A 27,884-nucleotide genomic window follows, 5' to 3' on the forward strand; every position below is an offset into this window, starting at 1 on the left:
GTGATCAAAGATGACTGCCCCCAAGTGGACATAAGATGGACACCACAAGATGGCCAGCAGGGGAGGGCAGTTGGGAGAGACCAGGTCTGCAAGGGAGGGCAGTTGTGGGCGATCAGGCCAGCAGGGAAGGGCAGATTGGAGGGACCAGGCCTTCAAGGGAGGGCAGTTGGGGGTGATCAAGCCTGCAGGAGAGGGCAGTTAGGGGTGACCAGGCCAGCAGAGGAGGAAAGTTGGGGACAACCAGGCCTGTAGGGAAGGTAGTTGGGGGGGACCCAGGCCTGCAGGGGAGGGTAGTTAGGGGTGACCAGGCCTGCAGGGGAGGGCAGTTAGGGACAAACAGGCTGGCAGGAGAGCAGTTAGGCATCAATCAGGCTGGCAAGGGAGTGGTTAGGGGGTGATCAGGCTGGCAGGCAGAAGTGGTTATGGGCAATCAGGAAGGCAGGCAGGCGAGTTGTTAGGAGCCAGCAGTCCTGGATTGTGAGAGGGATGTCCGACTGCCCGTTAGGATCGGGCCCAAACGGGCAGTCGGACATCCCTCGAGGGGTCCCAGATTGGAGAGGGTGCAGGCTGGGCTGAGGGACACCCCTCTCCCCACCCCCCCCACCCCCGTGCACAAATTTCATGCACCGGGCCTCTAGTCAGGTAATATTCATGGTCTCCCTTTTCTCTCTAGATTTATTTTTTCCCTAGGCTCAGATCCTAAAATTATTTTTGGCTGATAGTTTTGCATTTTCAATTTCAGACTAAGAAAGAAAAGTGTATTTTAGTAAGAAAATATTTTAAACATATACATAAAAAGAAATATATATTATACTTAGCTTCACCATTATCAACATATGACGTATCTTGTTTCAAGTTTACTCCTTTTGTATAAATTGAAGCAAATCTCAGACATTTTATCACATCACCTGTGATTCCTTCAGGATCTGAAGGGAAGGAATTTTATTTAAATAAAAAACTATTATTTGGCTGGGTTTTAAATTTCTGCAAGAAAAACCACACTAATGTTTGACTTAGTGCTTCAGACCTTGATGTTTTATGTCTAAATATAAGATTTGATTTGTCATACTTTTTTTTCTTTAATGTTGATCAATAGTTGTACTCCAAAATACAGAAACAGTGATTCTGATATTTTATACAGGTGTTGTGAGGAAAATTTTAATCATAAAATTATAGAAACAAAATTATTTAGCAGTCTAAAAATGAGGAGAAAGCAGCTGATGATGTTGTGTCCTCCAGTTCATAATTGGAAGCCATGTTCTCAGTTTAGCTAGAACTTGATTTTATGGAATACTAGTTTTTCAAATGAATAAACCTAAGGCCACTGGTGTTCAATTCTTCCCTCCATGGTAGGATTGGGTGAGCTCGAGGACCTAACTTTCTTACATGTGCCAGATTTACCGGATATTGCATCTGATGATAGCTTAGAAAGCTACAGGCCCAAGCTTCTGCACTGACTCAGATGGGCCTTCGGTCAGGGCAATTAGTGGCTGGGCTTCTCTCTGACTCTGCTGCTGCTGATACACATGAAAAGTACATCTGGGAGGAGCCTGGAAGAGGTGCAGGAAGGAAAGGGATGGTCTTCCACTGAAGCCGCCAGGAGACCTGCCCTGGGCTGTGTCTGGAGTCAGGGGAACTTCTGAAGAAGGAAGGCTGAAGATGGAGAACTCTGCTGGGCACCCTTGCTCACTCAGAAGTGGAAATTAAATTCACAGCTTTTAATAAACTTCCTAGTCATAACCCAGTCATTACACAGAACTCAGACATTATATGTATAAAAGATTTCTGTCCAGCATCAGAATACAGCAATCTGATGATGAATGTCTACTTCCTTAAAATGTTTGGACCTGAGCCAGACTATCACTTTTTAAGCCCTGCTTTGGCTCAAGCAGGAAGATAAAGTAGGTTGCTTCCAGTTGCCCACTCACCTCAACCTGGCTGGAACCTAGTGCTCCCCTCTCCTCCTTTACCCTGTCCTCCCCACCTCCCCGTCTTGGCAGTGCTCAGAAGACCCCTTGGAACCTTGGGTTCTCTTGGGCTCCTCCCTCTCCCTCATCTGGACCCAAAGTGAACTTCTCTCTCCATCCCTTTTCTGAACTACTAACCAGAGCTCCTTCCCATCACTATTCCAGTCCTACCTTCTCACTTCTTAACAGTTTGTTTGTTCATAAATTTAATTAACGTAGTCTCACTCCTCTTTAATCTCCCATATGCTAGTCTAACAATCCTAAACTATCCTTTCCTAGTACTGGCAGGATTAAGCACATTTTATTTTAATCTACTAAGTCATCAAGGGCCCTCAACCTTGCCTCCTTGAACTTAAGGTGTTGTGAGGAAAATTTTAATCATAAAATTATAGAAACAAAATTAAAACAAAATCACTCTTCCTTAGTGATTTAGTTGGAGCATACAGTAGCCCATTCTCATTCAAATGTGTTCTCCCTCTTTTTTGGGGGGTGGGGGTGGGGGGAGAGCTGAGAGCCATACCTTTATTTCTCATCACTTTAGCTTAGATATTCATTTATCTAAGCAAGAGGTAATAAGATAATGAGATTCATTAATCAGGAATCTCAACCCCACATGGGCTTCAGACCAAATTAAAAATTAATGAATCTCATTAATGACAGCCTATCCCCTGTCACCTCCCTCCTCTACTGGCCCCTTCTCACTCACTATGCCTCCCCACCACTGGGTTTGCTCCCTTCTCCTGTTCCTCTCCACTGATACAAATCTGTTACTACCTTCAAAATAACTTCACAATTTAGTAATTAATAATTTTAATTACTCGCAACTATATATAGTTCTTGCTTTTAATTGCAGCAAAATTGTTTCCCAATGTTTTATGTAAGCCTAGCCATCTCAAATAAAGTATAAGTCCTTTGAGACCAATAGTTATGTCTTCTATGCTACTATTTTCAACAAGATTGGCATATGATTGTGTAACATGTATGCAAATAAAAATACCACTTTCTGGATCAGTATGACAAGAACCTCTTCCTTCTGATTGTTCTGCCAGGTCACTGACTAAGCCGGTGCAAATTTCAAGTGAAGCAAGAATATTGATGTGTCTGTGTATGAGTGTACATGTGTATACATGTGTGTGGATGAAAGGGGCTTGGAAGAAGGAGAGGAATGGATAGAATGTGTGTATTCGTGTGTCTTACTGATTAAAACACATTCCAGCATCAAATTAAATTTATTTGTGAATTATTTATAAGGATAAAATAAAAATGTCCAGCAGTAGGGTAATATTTTGCAGCTGTTAAATATAATAATTATGAAGGCTATGTAGAAACATGAAAAAATTAAGAGCACTCTATGTGAAAAAGACTAGCATGAAATATGCCAAGGTGATCATAGTGACTAAATTAAGATGATTCTGTTATGACTCATCCTCCTACCATCACCTTATCTTTTCATTTCTTTTATTTTTTAGAAGAATAGCTTTTATTGATTTTTTTAGAGAGACAGAAAGGGAGAGGGAGGGAGAGAGAAACATTGATGTGAGAGTGGGACATTGATCAGCTGCCTCCTGCACACCTTTGCAGGGAATGGAGCCCAAAGCCCAAGCATATGCCCTTGACCTGGAATTGAACCATCAACCTCCTGATGCACTGGACAACACCTAACCAACTGAGTCACACTGGCCAGGGCTCCTTATCTTTTCATCTGTCTAATCTTTTCATCTGTTTTCTAACTAAAAGAGTGCATTATATTTTTTAAATAGAGAAAAAGTCAATAGCTGACAGTTATATGCTAAGATAAACTTAACCTTTGGCAAAATTGTTAATTATAATGGTCAGACGACCCATATACAGATTTCCTTAGTCAACTACTTTTCCTTTAGGTATTACTCCCTTCTCTGTTTTGCCTTTCTCCTGCCCCAATCTTCTCTCATCTAATTCTGGACTTTTTAAAAACTTTCCTAGAGTACCTTGAAAAAACTTACCTGTCTTATTACCTCTTGCTCAGACTATTCAATTATTACTAAATAATGACATGGGAAATATTAACCAGTTAACATGCAGCCTCCCTTGATGAATGTACATCTAGAGATAATGACATAATTACTTTGGTTTACTCAACCTTTTCAAATCCATCCACCCATCCATCCATTCATTCACTCAGCTCTGTCCTTGTTAAGGATTTTGATGATGATCCAGAAGTCACACTTATCCTATTTGTGGATAATTTGAAACAGGAGATATAGGAAATGCACCGAATGGCAGAATTGGAGAGCAGAAAGATTTCAATAGGCCAGCAAGGTGGACCAAGTCAAACAAGAAATTTAATAAGAGTGTGTATAAGGGTCTGCAATTTGAGTTGTCAAGCTAGGGCTGTCCAAGCATAGCTAGATCACAGCCCTTGTGAAAAAGCATCAGGGGGTGTTAAGCCAGAATAAGTTCTCCTAAGAGTACAAGGTATGAAGTAGCCCACAGAAAAGGCTCCTTTTGAGCTTAGGTTTCAGTAACAGAAGTTTTATGTCACAGCCCCTGGGGAGGATCAGGAGATACAGGGCTAACTAGGGCTAATCAGCACTGGGACACACCGCCTCGGAAAGGAGTTGAAACCCTGAATAAATCAAAATGAGATAAGCAGCAGCAGCACGAAACTGTGTGAGGAGCAGGTAGCTGGGAACAGAGTGGGGCTTGTGGAGCAGAAAGGAGATGGCCCCTAAGGAGCTCCATCCGCAGAACTAGATACCTGAGGTTTGTGGGTGTGTGCTTCTCAGACCAAGGAGCCTGAACTGTCAAGGTGATATGTACTGTGAGGTGTTTTTTCACATAACAAGGCAGGATTTTATAAGATCATTTGGTTTTTGTGGCCAACCATACATATTTATGTTATGCATTGTGTAGCCACGGAGTATGTTTTTAATTTGGTCTGAAGCCCATGTGGGGTTGAGATTCCTGATTAAGCCCCAGCAACTGCAAGCTGAGCCTGCTCTACCCTCGGTTGACTGTAGGAAGATGAAGGCCTGGGTTTTCTCCTGTCTCCCACCCTGATGCTCCCACACTATTTTTCAGTCTTGGACATTAAAGCTGTTGGTTTTACCAGTGTGCCTCTGAATAGGGACTAGAAAGAATCCCCAAGAGAATGTTTATAGCTGATAACAAGAGAGAGTGTCTGGTTTTGCAGGAGATGAAATGTTCTTTTGTATGTGAGCAGGAAGTAAGCAGATAGTACACTTCAATAGCTTTTTATACCCACTAGGCATGTTGAAATTGATCTATTCCATCACTATTATCTATAAAACCTCTTCCTTAGTGATTTAGTTGGAGCATACAGTAGCCCATTCTCATTCAAATGTGTTCTCCCTCTTTTTTGGGGGGTGGGTAGGTGGGGGGAGAGCTGAGAGCCATACCTTTATTTCTCATCACTTTAGCTTAGATATTCATTTATCTCAATCCTAAAATTTATCTAAGCTAAAATGAAATCCTGAGCAAAGGCTTGTGACAACTTGTAGCATCTTGAGTTCTTTGTGAAGATGCTAATGCGACTACCAAAAGAAGAAATAGTAAAGAAATTGCTGGCTATCATTGAAAGCCTGCAACTTTTCCAAAGAGTAGTTGGGGAGTTTGTGGAGAACCACTCAATGCAGAATGATTTGGGTGTAAATTAAGTTAGATTCAACCATAACTTTTTTCGTCTTAAATACTTAAGCAATATGTTAGCATTGCCGACTGGTATCTTAGATTATGAAGTCTGTTTCAGCTGTTCTGGCTTTACAAGGAGTCCATGCAGATTCACTTCTGACAGCAGGTCCTTGGAGTGTTCTCTCTCTGCGTGTTGGTTTGTGTTGCTGGGTTTTTTTTAAATCAAATCACATGTGAAAAGTTGTATTAAATCTTTGTAGGTAGCCTATAGACCACTTCCCCCCAGAATCAGCTGTCTCTCCCGAGCCCTCGGGACAGACCACCTCTTCTCTGCCCATTGTAAGCCTCAGCCAACCCAGCCCGTGATCCTTGCACTGGGTCATCCTGGCCTTTTTGCTAATTCTACCTTAGAAGGCAGAGATGAGCTCTTCCCATCCCAGTGCTTTTGGCCCTCACACCGTGTCTGGTCCCTGTGAGGTGGCAGAAGGACAATGCTGAAGCCTCTCCGTGGGAGGCAGCAGGGAGTGACAGGCAGCGCTGCAGTTAGGCTGGCCGGGGTGCTCCAGACCGGGACCTCGGCCGGGGGACCAGTCGCTGGAAGGATCCGCTGTCAGCTTCCAGCCCTGGGATCCGTGTTTACCAACGGTTAACTGAACGAGCCTGTGGTTTTTTTCGGAGGAACCACGCCTGGGGGAGGTAGAGGAAAGGAGTCCGGGAGCGTGGTGCGGCGCACGGGGAAAAGGGAAAAGGGTGGTGGAGCCGGCGGACCAGCTTCCTTTGGAACCTTGAGGGACTGGGGCTCAGCAGCCCTGGCGCCAGGTGCTCCGGCGCGCGTTTCCTGCGTCGGGCGGCGGTGGCAGACCTGTCCTGGCTCCGCCGCCCGGAGGTGTGGCAGGTTCTGGTTGCCCAACTTTCCCAGGCGGGGTGGTAGTCCGGCCCTTCAGGAAGAGTCGCCGGCCCGGTTCCGGAGCCGTCCCATTCCTTTTCTCAGGACCGTCTGGCAGGTTCCCAGAGAACTGTTTCTCGAAGCGCCGTGTTTGCAGGGAGACGGTCGGACGGCCCCGCGCAGCCCCAGATGCTCTCAGCCTTTGAGGAATGGGAACCAAATCGAGGAACAACGTGGGGTTAGTACCATCGCCAGTGACCTAGTGCCTCACGTTCATCTCATCGGGTTTTGTTGGGAAAGGCAGCAGAGTCACTCATCTTCCGTAACTAGCTGCCATCAGAAAGTTTTCCGTTTGTTCTCTCCCCACTCCCCACCCCCAAGCACTTGGGAAATAAAGTTCATGACCCCGGCCTTCACCAGCTGCAGCAGCAGCTTCACGCCTCGGCTTTTATAAAGGCATCGTGATGTGACTCCTCGTCTTGCTTATAAGAAGCGGAGGGTTTGGGAAATACCTTGGGCGGGTGCAACTGCGGCCGAAAAGGACACGGACGCACTGCACTCTCTCGGGACCCGGGCGGGTACCAGTCCTCCCAGCGGTGCCCGGCCAGCGTCGGTGCCCTCGGGCCGTCCCGGTCCAGTCCTGGGGGCTGAGGTTCCCGGCGTCTTCCGACGTCTGGGGACAGGCCGGGTGCTCACAGGGACGGGGCACGCGGGGCGGAGGGAGAGGGGACGGCGGCTGGACTAGGTGGGAAGAGCCAGGAAGGAGCGGGAGCCGCACCGGGCGTCGCTCCTCGGGGCCACGGACACCGCGGCCAGCTTTCCGCGGGTCGGACTTGGTGCGCCGGGGGTGGGCGGTGCAGCTCCAGTTGTGTGCCCTCACCGGCCTCGGGCGGTCCCCAGGGCTGAGTAAGCCGGGCGGAGGGAGCCTGCCGAGATTTCCTGAGCTCTGAGGAAGGAGGAGGGCACGCGGGTTAGAGGGCCGGGAACGGGACCCAGAACCTGCCCGGCCGCACTCGGGATCCGGGCCGCCCGCGCTCGGCCCCCGCCCCCGCCCCCGCCCCCGGCGCCCCCGCCCCCGTCCGCAGCCGAAGGGAACGAGGTCCCGGAGGAAGAGGGTAGGTGGGGAGGAGGGTGACGGGTGGGGGACCCCTTGACGTCACTGGAAGGAGGTGCCGGGGTAGGAAGTGGGCTGGGGAAAGGTTATAAATGGCCCTCGCCCTCGGCTCCTCGGCATCGAGGTCCGCTAGAGGATCGGAGCGCGCCGGGCGGACACTTCTCGAGGCTCTTCCAAGGCGGCCGGGCTCGGAGCGGGCTCCGGGACTGGAGCGCAGCAGCCAAGGACGCTGGGCTGCGAGGATTACCCGACCGGTGGCCGTCTCCCCGCCTGGAGCCGCGGAGAGGGGCGCTCGGGGCGCGGGACCTGAGTGCGGGGCCGGCGGCGGCGGACAGCGGGAAGACAAGCTCGGCGGCCGGGTCAGTCGCCCGCCGGGAGCGCGGGCACCGGGCGGGCAGGCCACGTCGCGCTCACCATGGTCTTCTGCTGGGACACCGGGGTCCTGCTGTGCGCGCTGCTCGGCGGTCTGCTGCTCACAGGTTAGCCGAGGCGCGGCCGAGGCCGCGATGGGGCGCAGGGGGCACACCCCGGGGGCGGAGTACACGCGGGGAGGCGCGCCTCCGCGGGAACCTGGACCGCGAGTCTCACTCTACACGCCGGGGGTCGGGGCGCCTTTCTCCTCCGCGGGGTCCAGGCGCGCGCCTCGGAGAGCAGCTGGAGGGGCCAGCGGGCATCGCCGCCCTGGATGGCAGTGAGGCTGCCCCTCGGCGGCTGGAGACGCTGACCCTCCTCTCTGCCTGGCTCCGGGCTCGGGGAGCGCCGCGCGCCTGGACCTGCGTGACGCTCAGACCTGTTCCCAGGCAGCCGGTCCGAGGGGCCCTCCGGAGTGGGGCGCCGCGGCTCCACCAGCGCCCGCGAGGCCGCCCGGGGGCTGGGCTGAAGCCCACGGTGGCGATGTTGGCACTGGCCTCGAAAGGGATGGAGGAGAGCCCTCTAGGAGGGGGTTGTGTGCTTGCCGGGAGCAAACAGATCCCGGAGATGGCAAGAGCTGGTACCCTTCAACACACTTAGGGCCCACTTAGGACTGTCCTCGGAATGTTCCACAAGCGCCCACACTTGTCGTTCCGGGACCGCGGGACTGGAGCGCGCTGCGCGCAGCCACGGTGGTGGTGGTGGGGGTGGGGGGGGGGCGCGGGGGCGCCTTCCACCGGTCCAGCCCAGGTCGCTGGCGAGGGCAGTCCAGAACCCAAGTACCGTTAAGTTTCGGAATTGCAAGCCTAGCCTTTAAATTCCCAAAGAAGAAAGGGCGGATGGTTTGGACTAAAAGACGCGGTTTGAACAGTTGGTGCTATCCACCCCTTTGCCGGGTGTTAAGAGAAACTGGAGGCTGAATAGTTGGGGCTAGAAGGTCACCCCGCGGTTAGAGTGGGGGCCGCCCCAAGGAGGCGTCAAACCCGAGGGGATTTACGGAATGGATCCGTCTCTGCCCGGCGGGTTCAGTCCCACGGGACAAAAGACAGTAGCATAAAATAAGTTACTGCAATGATTCAGGGAAGGAAAGTCAGTACAGTTGGGCATATTTAAAAAAAAAAAAAAAGCATGTTAAACCCGAAAGGCTGTAACAGTTAAATATTTTCTCAGTAGGAAGACGAATTAGACGGTCAGTTTCTAAATAACAAGCTATAGTTCCAAGCCGAGGGGCACGCACAGTCCTAATGTCTGTCAGTTGGAAAAAGTTGCTAAAATAACTATTGAAATGAAATATTGCTGTTCTAATTCAAAAATGCATTTTTCGTTTTGAAAAGTCACTTTTTAAAAAAACAATTGCTTAGAGCACCTAAATAACTTGCTGAAGTCTGTTTATTATGTAAAGGTAAATCTAGGTAATTACTGTAAGTCCAAAAAATGGAGGAAAGAACATGTATTTCATTGCTTTGCACAGATATATCTTTATTTTCGTTTCAAACTGTGGTCGACTAGTGAGGTATAGTTCTCTTCGTGATTAGGGACCATTTAGATCGGTGGGAGGTTGTCAGAAACCTAAGAAGATCCTCTTGTGATTTCTCTTAGATATTATTTTACTTAGAAGGAGGCAGGAATCTTGGAACTCGTGTTATAGGAAGAAGGAAAGACAAAATACTGGCAAGGTGAGAACCCCTTTACCTGCCAGTTTCAGGAGCTATCGGGGTTTGTAATTGCGAAGCCTACCTTCCCAGAACACAGACTTCCCTGGCCGATTAACAGAGAAACAGTCGCTTCTAGACCAAATGCTTCTAGACCAAATCAGGACTTTCTAACTGAACCGAGGGGTGCAGTCTGGGGAGAGGATCCAGAAGGGGTACAAGTTTCTGCCCAGTGGATTTATCAGGAGTCCTCTTGCACCCATCATGAGCTGGGTCTGCTCACCTTCAATTGTTATATATCCTTTGTGTACTTATCAGGGATTATTACTGTGTGTGAATGATGTGCAGGTGTGCCTTGAAGGATAAAATAACCAGATGCTCAGTAATACAAAAAGATAATGCATCCCCCATCCCGAAAAGTGTATTTACCTTCTTCCAAATATCCTGGGAAATAAATTTTAAAAAAGCCAATAATTCAGATACTTTCAAGTACTCTGTATTGCAGTGTCTTCCTCTTAAAGGGATACCAGTCCTCCTTTACTCCACACAAAGTCTTCTTATCTTACTTTTAAGTCACCATGCCCTTGATTAAAGCCATAGACCTTTTTTTTTCTGGCCCCATGTTTCTTGAATTTTTGAGCAACTAGCATTTACAATTTGCTGTAACTAACTGGAAATGCTTGTGCATTTTGTGGGGGCAGTCTACATTAATAATATAAAGTTAAATCAAAATGTACCTGAAAATAACACCCATTCTCAAATTGAATGTAATAAATCTCATAATAAAACTAATTTTACATAACAACTTTAGTTGTTTTCCCCAAGGTTTATGCAGCCACACCTTTTGGGCTGTGTTTTCCTGAATTGCATATTGAAAACTTTAATTATTTATAGCACTTGGCAATCCACTAGTTTTCCAACTGATGGATCATGTTGCAGATGAACTGTAGGTAGTCACCTACTCTAAGTCCTCAATATTTTTACCTTATTTATTTATTATTACTTGAAGTTTTTCTTTCCCAGTTGAAAATTCTATAAAAGGCTATCCATTTCTTTTCTAGTGAAACCTAAGTGAAACAGGCTTTTTTATTTTCATATATAAAATTCAGAAGTTAGAATAGATTATTATTTCTAAGACCCTTTCCCAACTCTACAATTCAATGAACGATGCCAAGAAGTAGGCCGAACACAGTGTCTCTTTTTCTCCTCTCCTTACCTACATTTGCATAGGGAATGAATAGTAAACCCTGTGACACTAGAGCTGAAGCTGGAAGGATGAACAGGTTTCCCCTGCTATCAATAATCACACTGTATTTTCTTTTTCCTTAGTAGAATGCACCTGACCCATCAATTAACTTGGTCTTTAATGGGTTGCAGGAGCTAAGCTATTAGAGTATGCACAATCCAGTAGTAAGAATTATCTCAGGCTTTCTTTTTTTAATAGCAGAATGTATAACTCTAGTTACATTAGCTCTTCTAAGGATGCCAGTCATTTTAAACCCATATGTGTTTCTTTTTATTATTATTATATTATTATTAATGCTCACTTTATTCTAAAAGAAATTTAGATTTCAATGAAGGTACTAAATCTCTATTTTATATTAGTTTTTAGAACAAACCAAATATTCACTTTGTTCTCCTTACCAAAAACTTGAGACATTCTAAATCTACTTTGAAAGCATAGGATATTGAAGTTAAAAATGGTATGTTGCAAAAAAAAAATGGTTTTATATTGACCAAAAAATGGCATGTCCTTGAGGATGGTTATCCAACCTATTGCAAAGTTATGGCTGGTATTGAATCTGCCTTGGGGAGTTCTGCAAAGCAAGAACAAATAACAGAGCAGTAGCTTCTGTAGAATTTTATGTTGAGATATGTATGTGAATGGGCATAAGAATGGAGAGCCAGTGAGGGAAGCTCTCTTGGCATTTGAGTGTGAAATGCAAAGCTTGCTGGTGTTAGTCAGATTTTTGGTTCAGTTGGGTCAGGAGTTTGTTGGATATCAAGTACATGTAATTTTTCAGAGTATTTGTCATTGTGGATAGGGGAGGAAGGACATTTGAAATAACACCTGGCCTTATTATTTTTAAGTAAAAAAAATATTATTATGAGTGATTCAAAGCATTAGAAGTATTGGTTGCATTGGGTTTAACCAATTTACTGGAACAGAAGAATCCATTCCGTTTCATTGGCCTTAGCATACTGATGAGCTGGTTTGGAATGACAAGATCTCCTCCCACATGCTTTTCAGGATTACCAGTGATTACTCACATACTTGGGTGCTTGGAAAGTGCATGCTGCTGATTAAATTACTGGATTTTATACCAGATTGAGGAAGAGGAAGGAAATGGGAGGAATGGAGTAATTGAGGGAGAGCTTGAAAGGAAAGCCTCTGGCTTAGCATCTGGGACCACAGGGGGGTTTCATTAAGGAAATGGTTCCATTGCGTCTGCTGGAGATAGTGGACTAAATTTCCTGCATTGCTGCTGGGGCGGATATGGGGGGATGTCAAGAATTCCTGGGGATTTCCCATCAGTCTTGGTGAAGCCATTTTTGATGATTGCTCCTCTCCTTGAAGTTTTTGAGAGATTTGATCTTTGTTTCATTGAACACACATACATTGGGAAAGTGAGAAAGAACCTCCTAGATGGAATCTATTCACTTCAGAGATGAGAAAATACACATAGAGTAGTTTAGTGATTTTTTTTCAAAGTCAACAGCTGGCTAGTGGCAGATGCAGAACAGAACCCAATGTTCATACTACAGATAGCATTTCTTCAAATATTTGTTGATTGACATTAGTAAAACACTAACATTTCTTTTTAAACTCTGGCATCATTTTTTAATATGGAATTTTCATCTATTTTCTTGAAGCCCTTTGGGGTTTGAATGAAGAATATCAGAATTATGGCTGCTTGGTAGTACAGTGAGAGATTCGGAGAGAAAATTGATATTCCTTGTGAGCAGTGCTATACAAACTCTACCCCAGGCAAAGGAATTACTCACCTTTTTAGATGAGCCTTGCACATTCATTGCCCCATGTTTTTGCTGTTTGTCTGCTAGACACTTTTTCTTCCTGCGCATTTCCTCCTCCTCTGCCTTCAAAGTCCAGCTCAGAAACCTGTGAGTGTCTTCTCATAGCCCCAGACAGAATGGTTTCTCCTATTCCTATATGTACCCTCCTATATGTGGCTCCGCTATGTGCCCCTCTTCCACTCCTTGCCTGGCATTGTTCGTATTCTGTTTATGTGGCTGTGCCCTTACCCTTTGAGAAGAAGAGGCCATGTCTTAGCTGCCCTTAGATCCCAGGCACCTAGTGTGACACCTGGCATGGAGGCTTTCTTGGAATGAATGAGTGATGTAGCCACATTATCATTTCAAAGAAATCTCTCAGGGCCAGATATGAATTTATTCCAGTATATGAATGTGCTCCTGCCTGTCCGTTTGGCCTCAGTTACAGTAGATTCTTTACAGAGATTGTTCATAATAGATGGTGTTTATCCTTTGTAGTGAGTGACTAAGATGTAGGAAATCAGCTATGAACTTCAACTCTCTGAGATACTTATCCCTGTAATCCCTTCTGTTTTGTTATGATGCTTCACTGGGGCCTCTGATCCCCTAAAAGCCTAGCTTCAGTCTGTGCAGAAGTTCTGTCTTAGCCTCTACTGGTGAGGTGTAAACACTCAGCTTTACTCTGCAATGTCTTACCCAATTTTTAGAGATAACAGTGCTCTCATATTTTATGCTTTGACTTACTATTCCTCTCATAGACTCCACCCTGAGTCCTTGGGTGCTATAAGACAAATCTGAAGACAGAGACCTGGCCACACTCAGCATCAATGCTCTGCTTCAATAGCAGCTTTTGATTTCAAGCCACTAGACCAGGCTAGTCTTCCTGATTTTCTTTCTTTAGGATAGTTTCTTCTCAACCATTCATGCAAACAGACTCCTGGCAGGATCATCCCACTAGGTAGGTGTGAGCCATGGATCTGAAAAATCTGAATCCCATAGTTGGGGCTCAAGTTGGTGCCTCCCTTCCCCCATTCCCATTCCCAGGCCCACGCTTTGCACATGTCCACTACATACCCCAAAAAACTCTCAAGGTGTGGTCCATGGTCCAGCATCTGCTGCGAACTTAATTGAATTAGAGCCTTTATTTTAATAAAGTCCCCAGATGTTTGTTTGTACATTAAAAATTGAGATGCACTTGGCCAAGACATGGGAACAACCTTAGTGTCCTTTGATAGATGATTGGATAAAGAAGATGTATGTGGTCCATATATACAGTGGAATACTACCCAGCCTTAAGAAAAAAATGAAATATTGCCATTTGCAACAACGTAGATGGATCTTGAGAATGTCATGCTAAACAAAATAAATCAGTGCAGTAAGTTAAGAACAATATGATTTCCCTTATGTGTAATATATAAAACTGAAAGCAACAAATGAACAAATAAGAAAAACAAACAAACAAAAACTCATAGACAGACAATAGTATGTGGTTTTCAGAGCAGAAGAGGGTTGGGGTGGGTAGATAAGGGTAGAAGGAGTCAAATATATGGTGACAGAAGATTTGACTTGTAGTGGGGAACACACAATGCAATATACACATGATGTATTATAGAATTGTATACTTGAAACCCATGTAATTTTATTAACAAACTAGAGGCCCAGTGCACGAAAATTTGTGCACTGTGGGGGGGGGGGTCCCTCAGCCAGGCCTGTCCCCTCTCACAGTCAGGGAGCCCTCAGAGAATGTCCTACTGATGCCTAAGCTGCATTCTGGCCTCCCTCTTTGGGAGGTGACTGGGCTGATCAGGGGAAGGCACTGCCCCCATCACCCTGCTGCTGATGCCACTGCCAGCCACGGTGGCTGTGAGGCTTCACAGCCACTGGGGCTCACAGCTGCCTGAGCCCACAGCTGCCTGAGCCCTGGGCCTCGCAGCTGCTGTGGCTTTGCCCAGATAGACGTCCAGATGGACTTCCAGAAGATGTCTGCCCTAATTAGCATATTACCCTTTTATTAGTATAGATGTCACCACAATAAATTTAGTAATTTTGTTTTTAATTGAGAAGCACTAATTTCAGTAAGGGACTCTTAACTCTGATGTCAGGGTCTAAATCCTTTTCACCAATATCCTTGCTGAGCTTTGACCTGTGTGACCAAGGGACTAGACCTAGGTTAGCCAGGAGCCTCTTCTGACTCCCACATTGTTCTTGTGCTCTGTCTTCTGCTAGGGCACCTGTGTCTTACTTTAAGACTCTTTCTACAAAATCTGAGACTTAGCTTGGACCTGTAATCAAAGTAAACAGAGGTGTGGTCTTGAAGATACCATGGTTAACCAGATCCTAGGTGCAAGATCATGCTTTTAGAAAATATGGACTTGTAGAAAATAGTAAAAATGGAATTAGATAGGTTTTAACCATAAATGAAAGTTTTACAAGATATTTGCTTCTAATACAAATTTACTTGGTGGTAAAAACCAGCCAAAGTGTGTACTCCAGAGTCTCTGTTGTCAAGGAGGCATCACTGTCTCGTGATGTCATGCTATAATGATAACAACATTTTTATGCTTCTTACTGGCTTGAAATTTAATGTGTTTTTCCCTTGCATTCTTCCTCATCTCACTATTGCCAAGTCTTGGCAAATGCTTTTGTCTTTTCACAGACTATCACAATGCTTACAGGCATTTTTTTCTCAGCCTAGTCTTCAATTCTTCTATTTAACGGGTAGAGGGTGAATAGATTTCCTTTCAAGCCACCCATCATGTGGTCTATGCAAGCCAAGGTATAACAATGATCAGATTCTTTTGTTAAAAGAGGCCTGAAGTGAACCTTGTATAAATGAAAAGTTTGGCTTTCATTATATAAAAATATGAAACCACTTAAACTCAAGGCCACTTTTAACAAAACCCTGATAAGGAACTCCTCTGCCCATTAAATTCTATGAAACCCTTTGCTTCTCTCTAGGGCAGTTGTCAGCAAACTCATTAGTCAACAGAGCCAAATATCAACAGTACAACGATTGAAATTTATTTTGAGAGCCAAAAACCGACTTCTGCGCATGGGCCACGAAGTTTCAATCGCACTGTACGTTTTAATCGCACAGATATTTTGTGGAAGAGCCACATTCAAGGGGCCAAAGAGCCGCATGTGGTTCGCGAGCCGCAGTTTGCCGACCACTGCTCTAGGGTCATGGTCTCCAGCCTTGTCCCCACATTAGAATCATCTGCAGAGTTTTTATAAACAGCTCTTCTTGCCCTGATGCATTCCTGACCAATTTAATCACAATTAGTCAAGTGGGACCCAGACATCAGTAATTTTAAAGTTCCCAGGTGATTCCAGTGGGTTACTGAGATTAAGAAACTCCTATTTCGCCCAGCCGGCGGGGCTCAGTGGTTGAGCATCAACTTATGATCCTGGAGGTCTCAGTTCAATTCCTGGTCAGGGCACATCCCCAGGTTGCGAGCTCAATCCCCAGTGTGGGGTATGCAGGAGGCAGCCAATCAATAATTCTCTCTCATCATGGATGTTTCTATCCCTCTCTCTTCCTCTCTGAAATCAATAAAATATATATATTTTTAGAAAGAAACTCCTATTTTACTAGGCATCTGAATTACCTGGAGAACTTTGCTACACTAGAGTGTTGGGTCCCACCCCAGAGTTTCTGATCCAGTGGATCTGGAATGGGGCCAATAATTAGCATTTCTAACAACTTTCCAAGTGATGCTGATGCACCTGATCCAGAGACCACATTTTGAGAGCCCCAGGCATAGGGCTGGTTTAAGAGGCCTGGCCACCTGGGAGGCACCTGCCCTGTGCCAATCTATAAAAGGCACTGAATCATCACTCGACCTATAACAAGGTGGAGGAAACGGTATTTATAAGAATTCCTGCCAGGAAGAGTATGTGTTAGTAATGTGCAGAAGGAATATGAGGAGAAAGATCTGGGGCATGCTGTCAGAAGATGTGGTAGAATTGCCTTCTGTGGAAAGTGGGTCTATATTGCCGAGTGCGGTATGTGAGTTAGGATCCAGAACTGAATTGCTCGTCTAGACAATAGTCCTCCTTCTCTGCCTTACACCACACAGCATTCAGTCTTCCCTCTTTAAAAATATTGGAAAATGTCTACAGAGTCCTTTTGAAAGGTGCCATATATTGACCTGTCCCAGGTACCCATGTGCCTTGGTACAGCCCTGCCTCCCTTCACAGCACAGTGCTCTTTGAAGTCTCTTAATGCTTTGCCTCTCTAATGGAGCCTCTCGTGAGACCAGTGTTGCCCCACTTGGGTGGCTAACTTCTACCTGTTGGAGCAGTCTAGTTCTGCTGGCCTTTGTGATGTGCTAGAGGTCTGTCCTAATTGGTGAGAAAAGTCACTACCCGATTGGAGACAGAGTTGGCTCCCAATCTGCAGAACCATGGTGATGGGCCTTTTCTGTGAAATACTGAGTTTTCAAGCTGCTTCTCCTTCCCTGAGAGCACCTGGGGTAATTCCAGGGCATTGAAGGCCTCATATTGTGTGAGCCCCACATGAACACTTTCATTTTCAAGTACAGAAAGGGCGTATGCATTATGCACCACAGAGTCACTGATTTTGCAGGGCTGAGTTATGGTAGCATTTGCTATCTGTCATCTATTGCTACTCAACAAGCTGCCCCCAAACTCAATAGCCAAAAAATAATTCATTCTTTCTCATGAGTCTGTGGGTTAGAAATCTAGGCTAGGTTCAGCTGGGTGGTTTTCGTTCCATTCTCACCTGAGTCACTGACGCAGCTGTAGTCATCTGGAATTTCAACTGGGACCTTGATGGTGGCTGTCACTGGGCCTTCCTCTGCATGTAGTCTTTTGACATTCAGAAGCCTTGTCCTGGCTTCCCTGTGTGGAGGCAGGGCAGTCCAAGAGGGCAATGGTGGAAACAGCATGGCCTTTTGAGGCCTGGGCTTTGGAACTTCTACCCCACCCCTTCTGCCATGTGACTGGTCATAACCTGGAGTTAAGGGTTGGGGAAATGGGCTCTTCTTTTGGTGGGAGGAGTTGTACAATATTGTGGCCATGTTTTTCAATCTATCACACCACACCATTATTTAGTACTTAGTGTTTTCTTTCAGTCTAGATATTAGGTTGGAGTTTGGCTGAGAAAATAACTGTGAATAATGCCTTGGCCCTTCTCCACAGAACCGGTGAATGACACAACTCGTTCATTGAAACACTTCCTATTCAGAGGTCTTTTGATTAAGGTTCATGTCAGGTTGGGGCTGCTAACTTCTTATGAATACCATGACACCAGCAGGGAGGACAGCTAATGTTCAGATTCTTTGTGCAGACAGCTCTGTAGTTCCTTGGGGCTTATTTCATAGGGCATCCAGTTGAGCTTCTTCTTCTGGAGGCTGTGGGGAGGCTGGAGGCTTTGGGTGAGGGGGAAGGAGGAAACTGATCCCTATGGATTGTTAGGCACTTTGATTTACATTTTTTATCTTACTCAATCCCAAGAGGTAGCACAGTACTCTTTAGTATAAAAAAACTGAGGTCCATTAAATACTTTTCCTAATCACAGAAGTGGTAAGCAAGGCTGGAATTATTTCAGTCTCATTGGGTCAGACTCCAAACCTTCCTGCTCTCACCCCGCCTTCCAGCCTAAGTGAAAAGAAGAGAAGGAAATGAGCATGGATAAGAGTGTGCTGGTATTTCTCTTCTTTCCAAACCATTCTATCCTTGGAGTTTTGCCATCTCCAAGGAATGTGAGAAGCCTCTGCTACTCCAGCTTAAAGTGGCCTTGGGATATTCCACTTCAGTGTGTGCTGACACCATGACAGAATTTTAACCATGCCAGTTTTTTTTTTTTTTAAATCAGGGATATTCAAGTGCCAACCCATAAACATAAGTCAAAAAAGGATCTCCAAAGGCATTAAGACATGATTTTATAAGAGATACCAAACTGCTCCCCTATAAGTGGCTTTAAACTAAAGCAGAAGGGATTCCAAAATGGCAGCAGAGTAAGTGGATGCTACACTGACATGCTCCCAGGACCAAATTGGAATTACAACTAAAATACAGAAAAACTGTCCTGAATAATCAACTGAAGACTAGCTTGAGAGAACCCTGATAACCAAGGATGGAAAGTGACCACATACAGACTGGTAAAATATACTCAGGTGCAAAAGGGCTGGCTGGGTGCCCACAGACAGCAACTAAAGTTCCAGAGGGATATCTCAGCTGTGGGGGTCCCCACTGAGAACTCTGGGTTCTAAACCCCAAGCTGGGCTCCCTAGCCCAGAACACCATAATTGAGAAAGGTGCCCACAAAACATCTGACTGTGGAAAGCAACATGGTTGCTATCTGCCAGGGAGAGAGCTGGAAATGCAGGCACCCTCTTAAAGGGCCAATGCACAAAATTGCTTGCACAGCCACTCACCTTGGGCTCCAGCAGAGGGAGGGCAGAATGGACTGGAGCTGTATAAACAGAAGTAAGGATTGGGAGCTCTGGGGTTGGAGATCAGAGGGCAGCCACACTGGTTTCCTATGCTAAGTCATTCCGGGAGATCTTTGCTATCCAAGTGGTATTTGGAAAACCTCTAACCCCACCCTGTTGAGTTTTTGAAGCCCATTAAGAGACTGAGACTAACAATACGTCTGCAGGCAGAAGCAATTGCCCCACCATGTTGGAAAACCTCTTGCCTCACCCTGTGGTTGATAGCCTGAGGCTAATCAAGACTAAATACAATCAGACTGCAGGCAGAGCTGGATCTCTGGAGGCTTTGAGTCTTTTCCTGATCTAATTTGGGGCCCAAGGCTAGGAAAAGCAGGCCTTGACGCACATCTTGGTCCTTTCCAAAAGCACTCAGCCCCAGCAGAGGGAGCCATAAACAGTGGATTGTTCCTAGCTCCAAACAGGGTACTCAGGGCCAGTCAGAAACAGCATCTGACACTGCCCTGCATTAGAGATTGGGAGGCTTAGCAGATCTACCTAATATATAGTCATAAACCCAAACAGGCAGCCAAAATGGGAAGAAAAAAATAAGCCCCAAATGAAAGAACAAGAGAATTCTCCAGAAGGACTAAATGAAGTAGAGATAAATTTATCAGACATAGAGTTCAGAATAATAATGGCAAAGATGATCACATGAGAAAAGATATAGTAACTATGAAGAATGATATAGCACTAATAAAGAGCACAGTGGAAGGAATATACAGCAGATTAGGGGAAGCCGAGAATTGGATCAGTGAATTAGAAGACAGGGTAGAAAAAAATCACTCAATCAGAGAACCAAAAAGAATAAACAATTAAAAAACAGGAGGACAGCTTCAGGGATCTGTGGGACAACATGAAATGTAACAATATTCACACTATAGAAATGCCAGAGTGGGAAGAAAGTGAGCAAGGGATAGAGAATGTCTTTGAAGAAATAATAGCAGAAAACTTCCCTAACCTGGTGAAGGAAAAGTCACTTAAGTTCAGAAGGCTCAGAGAGTCCCAAGCAAGAAGAACCAAACAGGCCCATGCCCAAATACATCATAATTAAAATGCCAAAAATTAAAGTCAAAGAGGAATCTTAAAGGCAGCAAGAGAAAAGCAAATTTGTTACCTACAAAGGAGCTCCCATAAGGCTGTCAGCTGATTTTTCATCAGAAACTCTACAGGCCAGAGGGGCATGGCATGAAGTATTTAAGGCAATGAAAATAAAGGATCTGAAACCAAGATTATTATATCCAGCAAGGCTATCATTCAAAATGGATGGTGAAATAAATAGTTTCCCAGACATAAAATGACTAAAGGAATTTGTTACCACCAAACCAGCACTTCAAGTAATGCTAAAGGGACTGTAATGAGAAGAAGAAATAGAGAAACATAGGCATTAAGAATTAAAATAACAATAAATAAGTAACTATCAATAATAACCTTAAATGTTATTAAATGCTTCAATCAAAAGACATAGGGTAGCTGAATGGATATGGAAAATGATCCAAATATATGATGTCTACAAGAGATCCACCTCAGAATAAAAGATCCACACAAGAGGAGAGTGAAGGGATGGAAAAATATGTTCCCATGCAAATGGAAACAAACAAACAAAAAAGCTGGGGTGTCAATACTCATATCTGATAAAATAGACTTCAAAATGAAGGCCATCACAATAGACAATAAGGGCCATTACATAATAGTAAAAGGATAGATCCGCAAGAGGATATAACCCTGGTAAACATATATGCACCCAATATAGGAACACCTAAATATATACTTCTGGAGGACTTTAAGGGATAGGTTGATAGCAAAACAGTCATAGTAGGGAACTTTAACACCCCACTAACTTCACTGCATAGATCCTCCAGACAAAAATTAACAAGGAAACAGTGACTCTAAAGGATATACTGGATCAGATTTAAATGACATTTCTAAAACATCTCATCCCAAAGCTGCAGAATTACATTCTTCTCAAATGCACATGGGTCATTCTCAAAGATAGATCACATGTTAGGACATAAAACAAGTCTCTACAAATTCAAGAAGATTAAAATGAGATCAAGAATCTTCTCAGATCATAATGGAATGAAATTAGAAATCAACTACCCTAAAAACACTCAAAAGCTTTTCAAACACATGGAGGCTAAATAGCATGTTATAAAATAATGAATGGGTTACCAATGAAATCAAGAAAGATACAAAAAACTTTCTGGAAACCAATGAAAATGAACACACAACAACCCAAAATCTCTGGACACAACAAAAGCAGTCCTGAGAGGGAATTCATAGCACTACAGACCTACCTGAAAAATAAAAAAAAATAAAAAATTAATGATAAACTATTTAACCCTACTACTTAAAGAACTTGAAGGAGAACAACAAGAAAAGTCCAGAGCAAGTAGAAGGAAGGAAATAATGAAGATTAGAGCAGAAGTAAATGACCAAAAAAAAATACAAAAGATCAATGAAACCAAGAGCTGGTACTTTGAAAACATAAACAAGATTGAAGAACCTTTAGCCAGACTCATTAAGAAACAAAGTGAGAGGACCCAAATAATTAAAATCAGAAATGAAAGTGGTAAAGTAACAACTGACATCACAGAAATACAAAGAATTGTAAGAAAATACTATGAGCAACTATATGCCAACAATACAATCTTCCAAAACTGAATCAGGAAGAATCAGAAAACCTGAATAGGCCAATAAAAATTGATGAAACAGAAGCAGCAATAACATACCCCCACCTTTACCCCCCCACCCACCCAGCAAACAAAAGCCCTGGTCCAGACAGCATCACAGGGGACCTTTACCAAACATTCAAAGAACTAATACCTATCCTCCTCAAACTATTCCAAAAAATCCAAGAAGAAGGAACTCTTCCAACCTCTTTTTATGAGGCCAACATTATCTTAATTCCAAAACCAGATAAAGAACTACAAAGAAAGAGAATTAGAGGCCAATATCCCTGATGAACATAGATGCTAAAATCCTCAACAAAATATTAGCAAATCGGATCCAGCAATATATTAAAAAGGTCATACACCATAATTAAGTGGGATTTATTCCAGGGATGTAAGGCTGGTACAATATTCACAAATCAATAAATGTGATATATCACATAAGCAAATTGAAAGACAAAAATCACATGATCATACCAATAAGATGCAGAAAAAGCACTTGACAAAATCCAATACCCATTTTTTATAAAAACTCTCAGCAAAGTGGGAGTAGATGGATCATACCTCAACATAATAAATGACATATATGACAAACCTACAGCCAACATCATACTCAATGAACAAAAACTAAAATCATTTCACCTAAGAACAGGAACAAGACTGGGATGTCAGCTTTCACCACTCTTATTCAACATCATACTGGAAGTGCTAGCCACAGCTTTCAGACAAGAAGAAAACATAAAAAGCATCCAAATTGGAAAGGAGGAAGTAAAACTTTCATTATTTACAAGTGACATGATATTGTATATAGAAAACCCCAAAAGACTCCACCAAAAAACTACTAGATTTAATAAATGAATTTGGCAATGTAACAGGATATAATATTAACACCCAAAAATCGATAGCATTTTTAAACAGCAATACTGAATTCTCAGAAAGAGAAACTAAAAAAATAATCCCGTTTACCATTGCAACAAAAAATATTAAGATACCTAGAAATAAATTTAACCAAGTAGGTAAAAGACTTGTACTCATAAAACTACAGAATGTAGTTGAAAAAAAGAGATGGAAAAAGATATAAGCAAATAGAAGAATATACTGTATTCATGGATCGGTAGAATTAACATAATTAAAATGTCCCAAAGCAATCTATAGATTCAATGCAATCCCTATTAAATTACCAATGGCATATTCACAGATCTAGAACAAATCCCCCCAAAATGTATATGGAACCAAAAAAGAACCCAAATAGCTGCAGCAATCTTGAGAAAGAAGAACAGAGTTGGAGGGATCACAATACCAGATATCAAATTATACTACAAAGCCACTGTAATCAAAACAGCCTGGTACCGGCACAAGAACAGGCATATAGATCAATGAATCAGGACAGAGACCCCAGAAATTGATCCATACCATTATACTCAATTAATATTTGACAAAGGAGGCAAGAGCATACAATGGAGGCAAGACAGTCTCTTCAATAAATGGTATAGGGAAAATTAGACAGATACATGCAAAAAAATAAAACTAGACTACCAACTTACCCCATACACAAAAATAAAATCAAAATGGATAAAAGACTTAAATGTAAGATGTGAAACCATAAAAAACTAGGAGAAACCATAGACAGCAAAATCTCACACATCTCTTATAGCAATATGTTTGTGGATACACCTCCTAGGGCAAAGGAAACTAAGGGGGGAAAAACACAAATGGGACTGCATCAAAATAAAATCTGCACAGCAAAAGAAACCATCAACAAAATGAAAAGGAAACCCACTGTATGGGAAAACATATTTGGCAATGATACATCTGATAAAGGGTTAATATCCAAAATATATAAGGAACTCATACAACTTTACAAAAGGAAGACAAACAATACAATTAAAAAATGAGCAAAGGACCTAAATAGACACTTCTCCAAAGTGGATATATACGGTAAATGGCCAAGAGACATATGAGAAAATGCTCAAAGCCACTGATCATCAGAGAGATGCAAATTAAAACGACAATGAGGTATCACCTCACACCTGTCAGAATGGTTATCATCAACAAATCAACAAATGACAAATGCTGGCGAAGATGTGGAGAAAAGAGAACCCTAGTACGCGGCTGGTGGGAATGCAGAATGGTGCAGCCATTATGAAAAACAATATGGAGTTTCCTCAAAATATTAAATATGGAACTGCCATTTGACCCAGTCATCCCACTTCTAGGAATCTATCCTAAGAAACCTGAAATCACAATCAGAAAGAATATATGAACCCCTATTTCATAGCAGCAAAATTTATAATAGCTAAGACCTGGAAACAGCCCAAGTGCCCATTAGTAGATGAGTGGATAAAAAAGCTGTGATACATTTATACCATGGAATACTATGCAGCAATGAAAAAGAAGGCTATCTTAACCCTATGCAGCATGGATGGACCTGGAGAGTATTATGCTAAGCCAGTCAAAGAAAGACAAGTATCACATGATCTCACTCATATGTGGAATCTTATGAACAAAATAAACTGCTGAACAAAATATATCCAGAGACATAGAAGCATGGAACAGACTATCCAATCTCAGAGGGAAGGTGTGGGTGGGTGGAAAGAGATCAACCAAAGAACTTGTATGCATATATCTATAACCAATGGACACAGACAATGGGGTGGTGGAGGCCTGGGGCCGAGGGAGGGAGACAGGGATAGGCTATAAGGGGTCAATGGGAGAAAAAAGGGGACACATGTCATACTTTCAACAATAAAGATAAAATAAATAAATAAACTAAAGCAAAAGGATGCTGAGATCAGCCATCACTTTGATTCTAGAAAAGGCCTCATCATGCAGATCCTCTGAGAAAGCTGGGCTGTCTGTGTCCTCTTTCAGGCTGCTTCCAGGAATCCAGTGTCTACTTCTCTGTGCACCTTTTAGATCCCAGAAACCTCAAAGACTTGGAGCTTTTTCTCAAGGAAATGAGTACAAGGAAGGACCCTGATATGTGTTTGACTGTGAAGGTAGATGCTACCTAGATTGGGACAGGGGCCCACTTAATACCACCCCAGGGAAAGGTGCAGGAATACACCAACCAGCATCTCCTGAGCATGTGCCCTTTTAATTTTACCCCCACTGAAACCTGGAAGCTCAGACTGATTTGCTGAGCGTCACACACCTTTGTGGAGTGACCAGACTAGGATTCACAAACCTTCATCTTTCTGATTTTAAAAGCAGTGCCCTTTGTCCTGGCTAGGTGGCTCGGTTGCTCGGTTGGTTGGAGTGTCCTCCTGTGTAAAGGAAAGTTGTGGTTTCATTGGGCCAGGCCACATACCTAGGTTGAGGGTTGGATTTCCTGTCAGGGTGCTGTCAGGGTACATACCTAGGGTAAGGGTTGGATTCCCAGGTGGAGTGTGAGAAGCAGCTGATGATCTCTCTCTTCTCTCTCTCTCTCTCTCTCTCTCTCTCTCTCTCTCTCTCTCTCTCTCTTTCTCTCTCTCTCTCTTTCTCTCTCTCAAATCAATAAACATATCCTTGGTTGAGGATTATTTTAAGAATCAAATCAAAACCAACATCTACCCAACATACCTTGAATGTTAAAATCTAGGAAATAAAGCCACTTTGGTTTTTCTGGTTTAGAATAACAAGCTCTTGTGTCTGAGAAAAAGACAACTGTTCTAGAGCATTTTCCTGGAGGCATTGCTTTCTGTCTGGGATGGGCACAGCCACAGCCTCGATTTCCCTGTTTCATTGGCAGCCCTTCTACTATTGTCAGAAATGGAAACATTTCTTGCCCTGTTGTTGCTCCTTGGGTCTCTTGCTCTTCCTTGGATTATTCCTTTCAGGAATTCAAACCTGCAAGAAGTCAAGAGAAAAAAGCATTTTCTTTTGGCTTGTTCTACTACTTAGAGGGACACGTTTCCATACCAGAATGTAGCCACGTTTATCCCAATCTAAGAAAAATCCTATCCTGCCATCTATTGAGGAGTTTATCTTTCATTCCAAAAAAACAGTGGAGAGGTCAAATGGATATACTCATTGGATGAAAATTATAAGGAGTGAGATATAGACTGTTTTATTTTTATGTTTGTTTTCTTTTTCTAAGTTGGCATTAGAGACACCAAAAATATATGTAAACAGAGGGGAAGGCAGGGATCTATTAGAGGAGATGGCAAACAAACAGTTTTAAAAGGCCATGTAAACCCTGTTACAGCATTTGGACTATGATTAATGGTATTGTTTTCTTTTTGGAAAACACTGTTTAACTCTCTTTTCCACTTAATGTCAACTGCTGGATTGGATTTTTGTTCTCTGTTGTTATTTGGAAATATTTATAGCTTTGAAATCTTCGCCATAGGAAATTCTGGGGGACCACAGGGATTGAGTAATTCCCCTATTTATTACTAAATTATTATTCCCTATTAGCACCCTAAATGTACCTATAACTTCTGAAGTGTTAGGGGATATTTGACACACATTGTTGACACACAGATGAAAAGTGGTTCTACCACTCACTCCCCCATTCCCTGTTCTCAAAACTCATAAATGAAAAATACCCTATGCAAAGTGTTTGCCACATAAAGTCATTTAGCATTCAGGAAATTAGCATGAATGCCTTGTATTTAAGGTGATATCTATTTGTTGACTTATATATTCTCCTATATAAGTCATCTAATATGTTAGATGGGATTCATAATCAATTTCTAGATGACTCATGTCCTAGGAGGCTGCTCAGGGCTGCAAGGCCTTTGAGCCATCTTCCAGCTGTAAATACAGTACAGTGCCTAGGACATAGTAGTCACGCAACAAGCGCTGGTTGAACTGACTGAAACTGTATCCTAACCACCCCGCTGAGTCACAGAGGCCTTTAAAGGAGTCATAGTTCCACATTAGCTCTCCTTCTAAGAAACTATGTGTGAGTTGTGTAGGTGAAGGACGTTGGCAGATATATGTACAAGAGTTGGTGATAATTCTCCCCACACATCTAAAATGTTCTGTTCCTTCCATTTGGGCCACCTTTCTTATCCTTAGTTGAGCTTGCCATGTTCTCCTGAATTGAATCTAGACTCAGGCTTCCGAATGAGGATCTAAACTGCCCAGCCACCAAAGAAATGGTTCCCAGGAGATATTTCCTTTAATGGATCCTCCTGCTGGGATGCTCTTGCTGTTCAAGATTTCCAAACAGCACAGAAGAGGGACAGTTTATGGGGAACTTTAATTTCTAGGTACACCAACCCAGCCTAAAGATACTAGGTAATGTAACTGTTGTTACCATTGTTTTTCCATCTTGAATAAGAAGGTTTGGGCTAGGAATAGGAGTGAAAAGGGAGAACAAGTTGAGTCCTGGCTAATGGATCACATCCCATCGTCTTCTTTTATGACCCTCATTGCTGTGTCTTCATCCCAAGCCTCTTCTGTGATTTTACAATGTGACCTGGGCATATATTCTAGAAAATGTTAACTTTTGGATTTTTTTCTAGTGGCAAGTGAAGTCAGATATTTATTTATATATGAAGACAATAGGCCTTTCTCCTCTCAGCAAAGAGGTCAAGGAAAGCAGAGTTGTAGAATCCAGAAACTTTGAAAGGCAGTTCGTAACAATTGCTTAAAAAGTAAAGATGAGTTTTAGCAGGTTTGGAAATTTGAAAGTCTTTGAAGGAGAAAGACTCACTGGTGTTCCCCTTTTTGCAAGCACACACACACTCCTTCTTTAGACCTCACCTTCAATATCATTCTTCTGAGAGAAGTTCCTCACTCCCTGGGCTGGGTTAGCTACCTCCACAGCTGGTACTTCCCTGTGATAACATACAAATATAATGTAATTTTATCCTATACTAGTGACCCAGTGCATGAAATTCGTGCACGGGGGCTGTCCCTCAGCCCGGCCTGTACCCTCTCCAATCTGGGACCCCTTGGGGGATGTCCGACTGCTGGTTAAGGCCCAATCCCTGTGTGATCGGGCCTAAACCAGCAGTCGGACATCCCTCTCACAATCCGAGACCGCTGGCTCCTAACCGCTCACCTGCCTGCCTGCCTGATTGCCCCTAACCACTCTGCCTGCCAGCCTGATCAACCCCAACTGCCCGCCCCTGCTGGACTGATTGCTCCC

At 43.6% G+C, this 27,884-nt stretch overlaps 1 protein-coding gene across 1 annotated transcript in view; it reads left to right on the forward strand.

Annotated features, from left to right (window-relative positions):
• The first annotated feature begins 8,012 nt into the window (after positions 1 to 8,012).
• Positions 8,013 to 27,884, forward strand: part of FLT1 (fms related receptor tyrosine kinase 1) — a 218,462-nt gene continuing 198,590 nt past the window's right edge. Inside the window, exon 1 of the mRNA XM_054719726.1 lies at positions 8,013 to 8,076. Within this exon, the coding sequence (XP_054575701.1) occupies positions 8,013 to 8,076 (64 nt within the window). The remainder of the gene's footprint in view (positions 8,077 to 27,884) is intronic.

This window comes from Eptesicus fuscus, chromosome 7, assembly GCF_027574615.1.
Source record: "Eptesicus fuscus isolate TK198812 chromosome 7, DD_ASM_mEF_20220401, whole genome shotgun sequence".
Classification (NCBI taxonomy): Eukaryota; Metazoa; Chordata; class Mammalia; order Chiroptera; family Vespertilionidae; genus Eptesicus; species Eptesicus fuscus.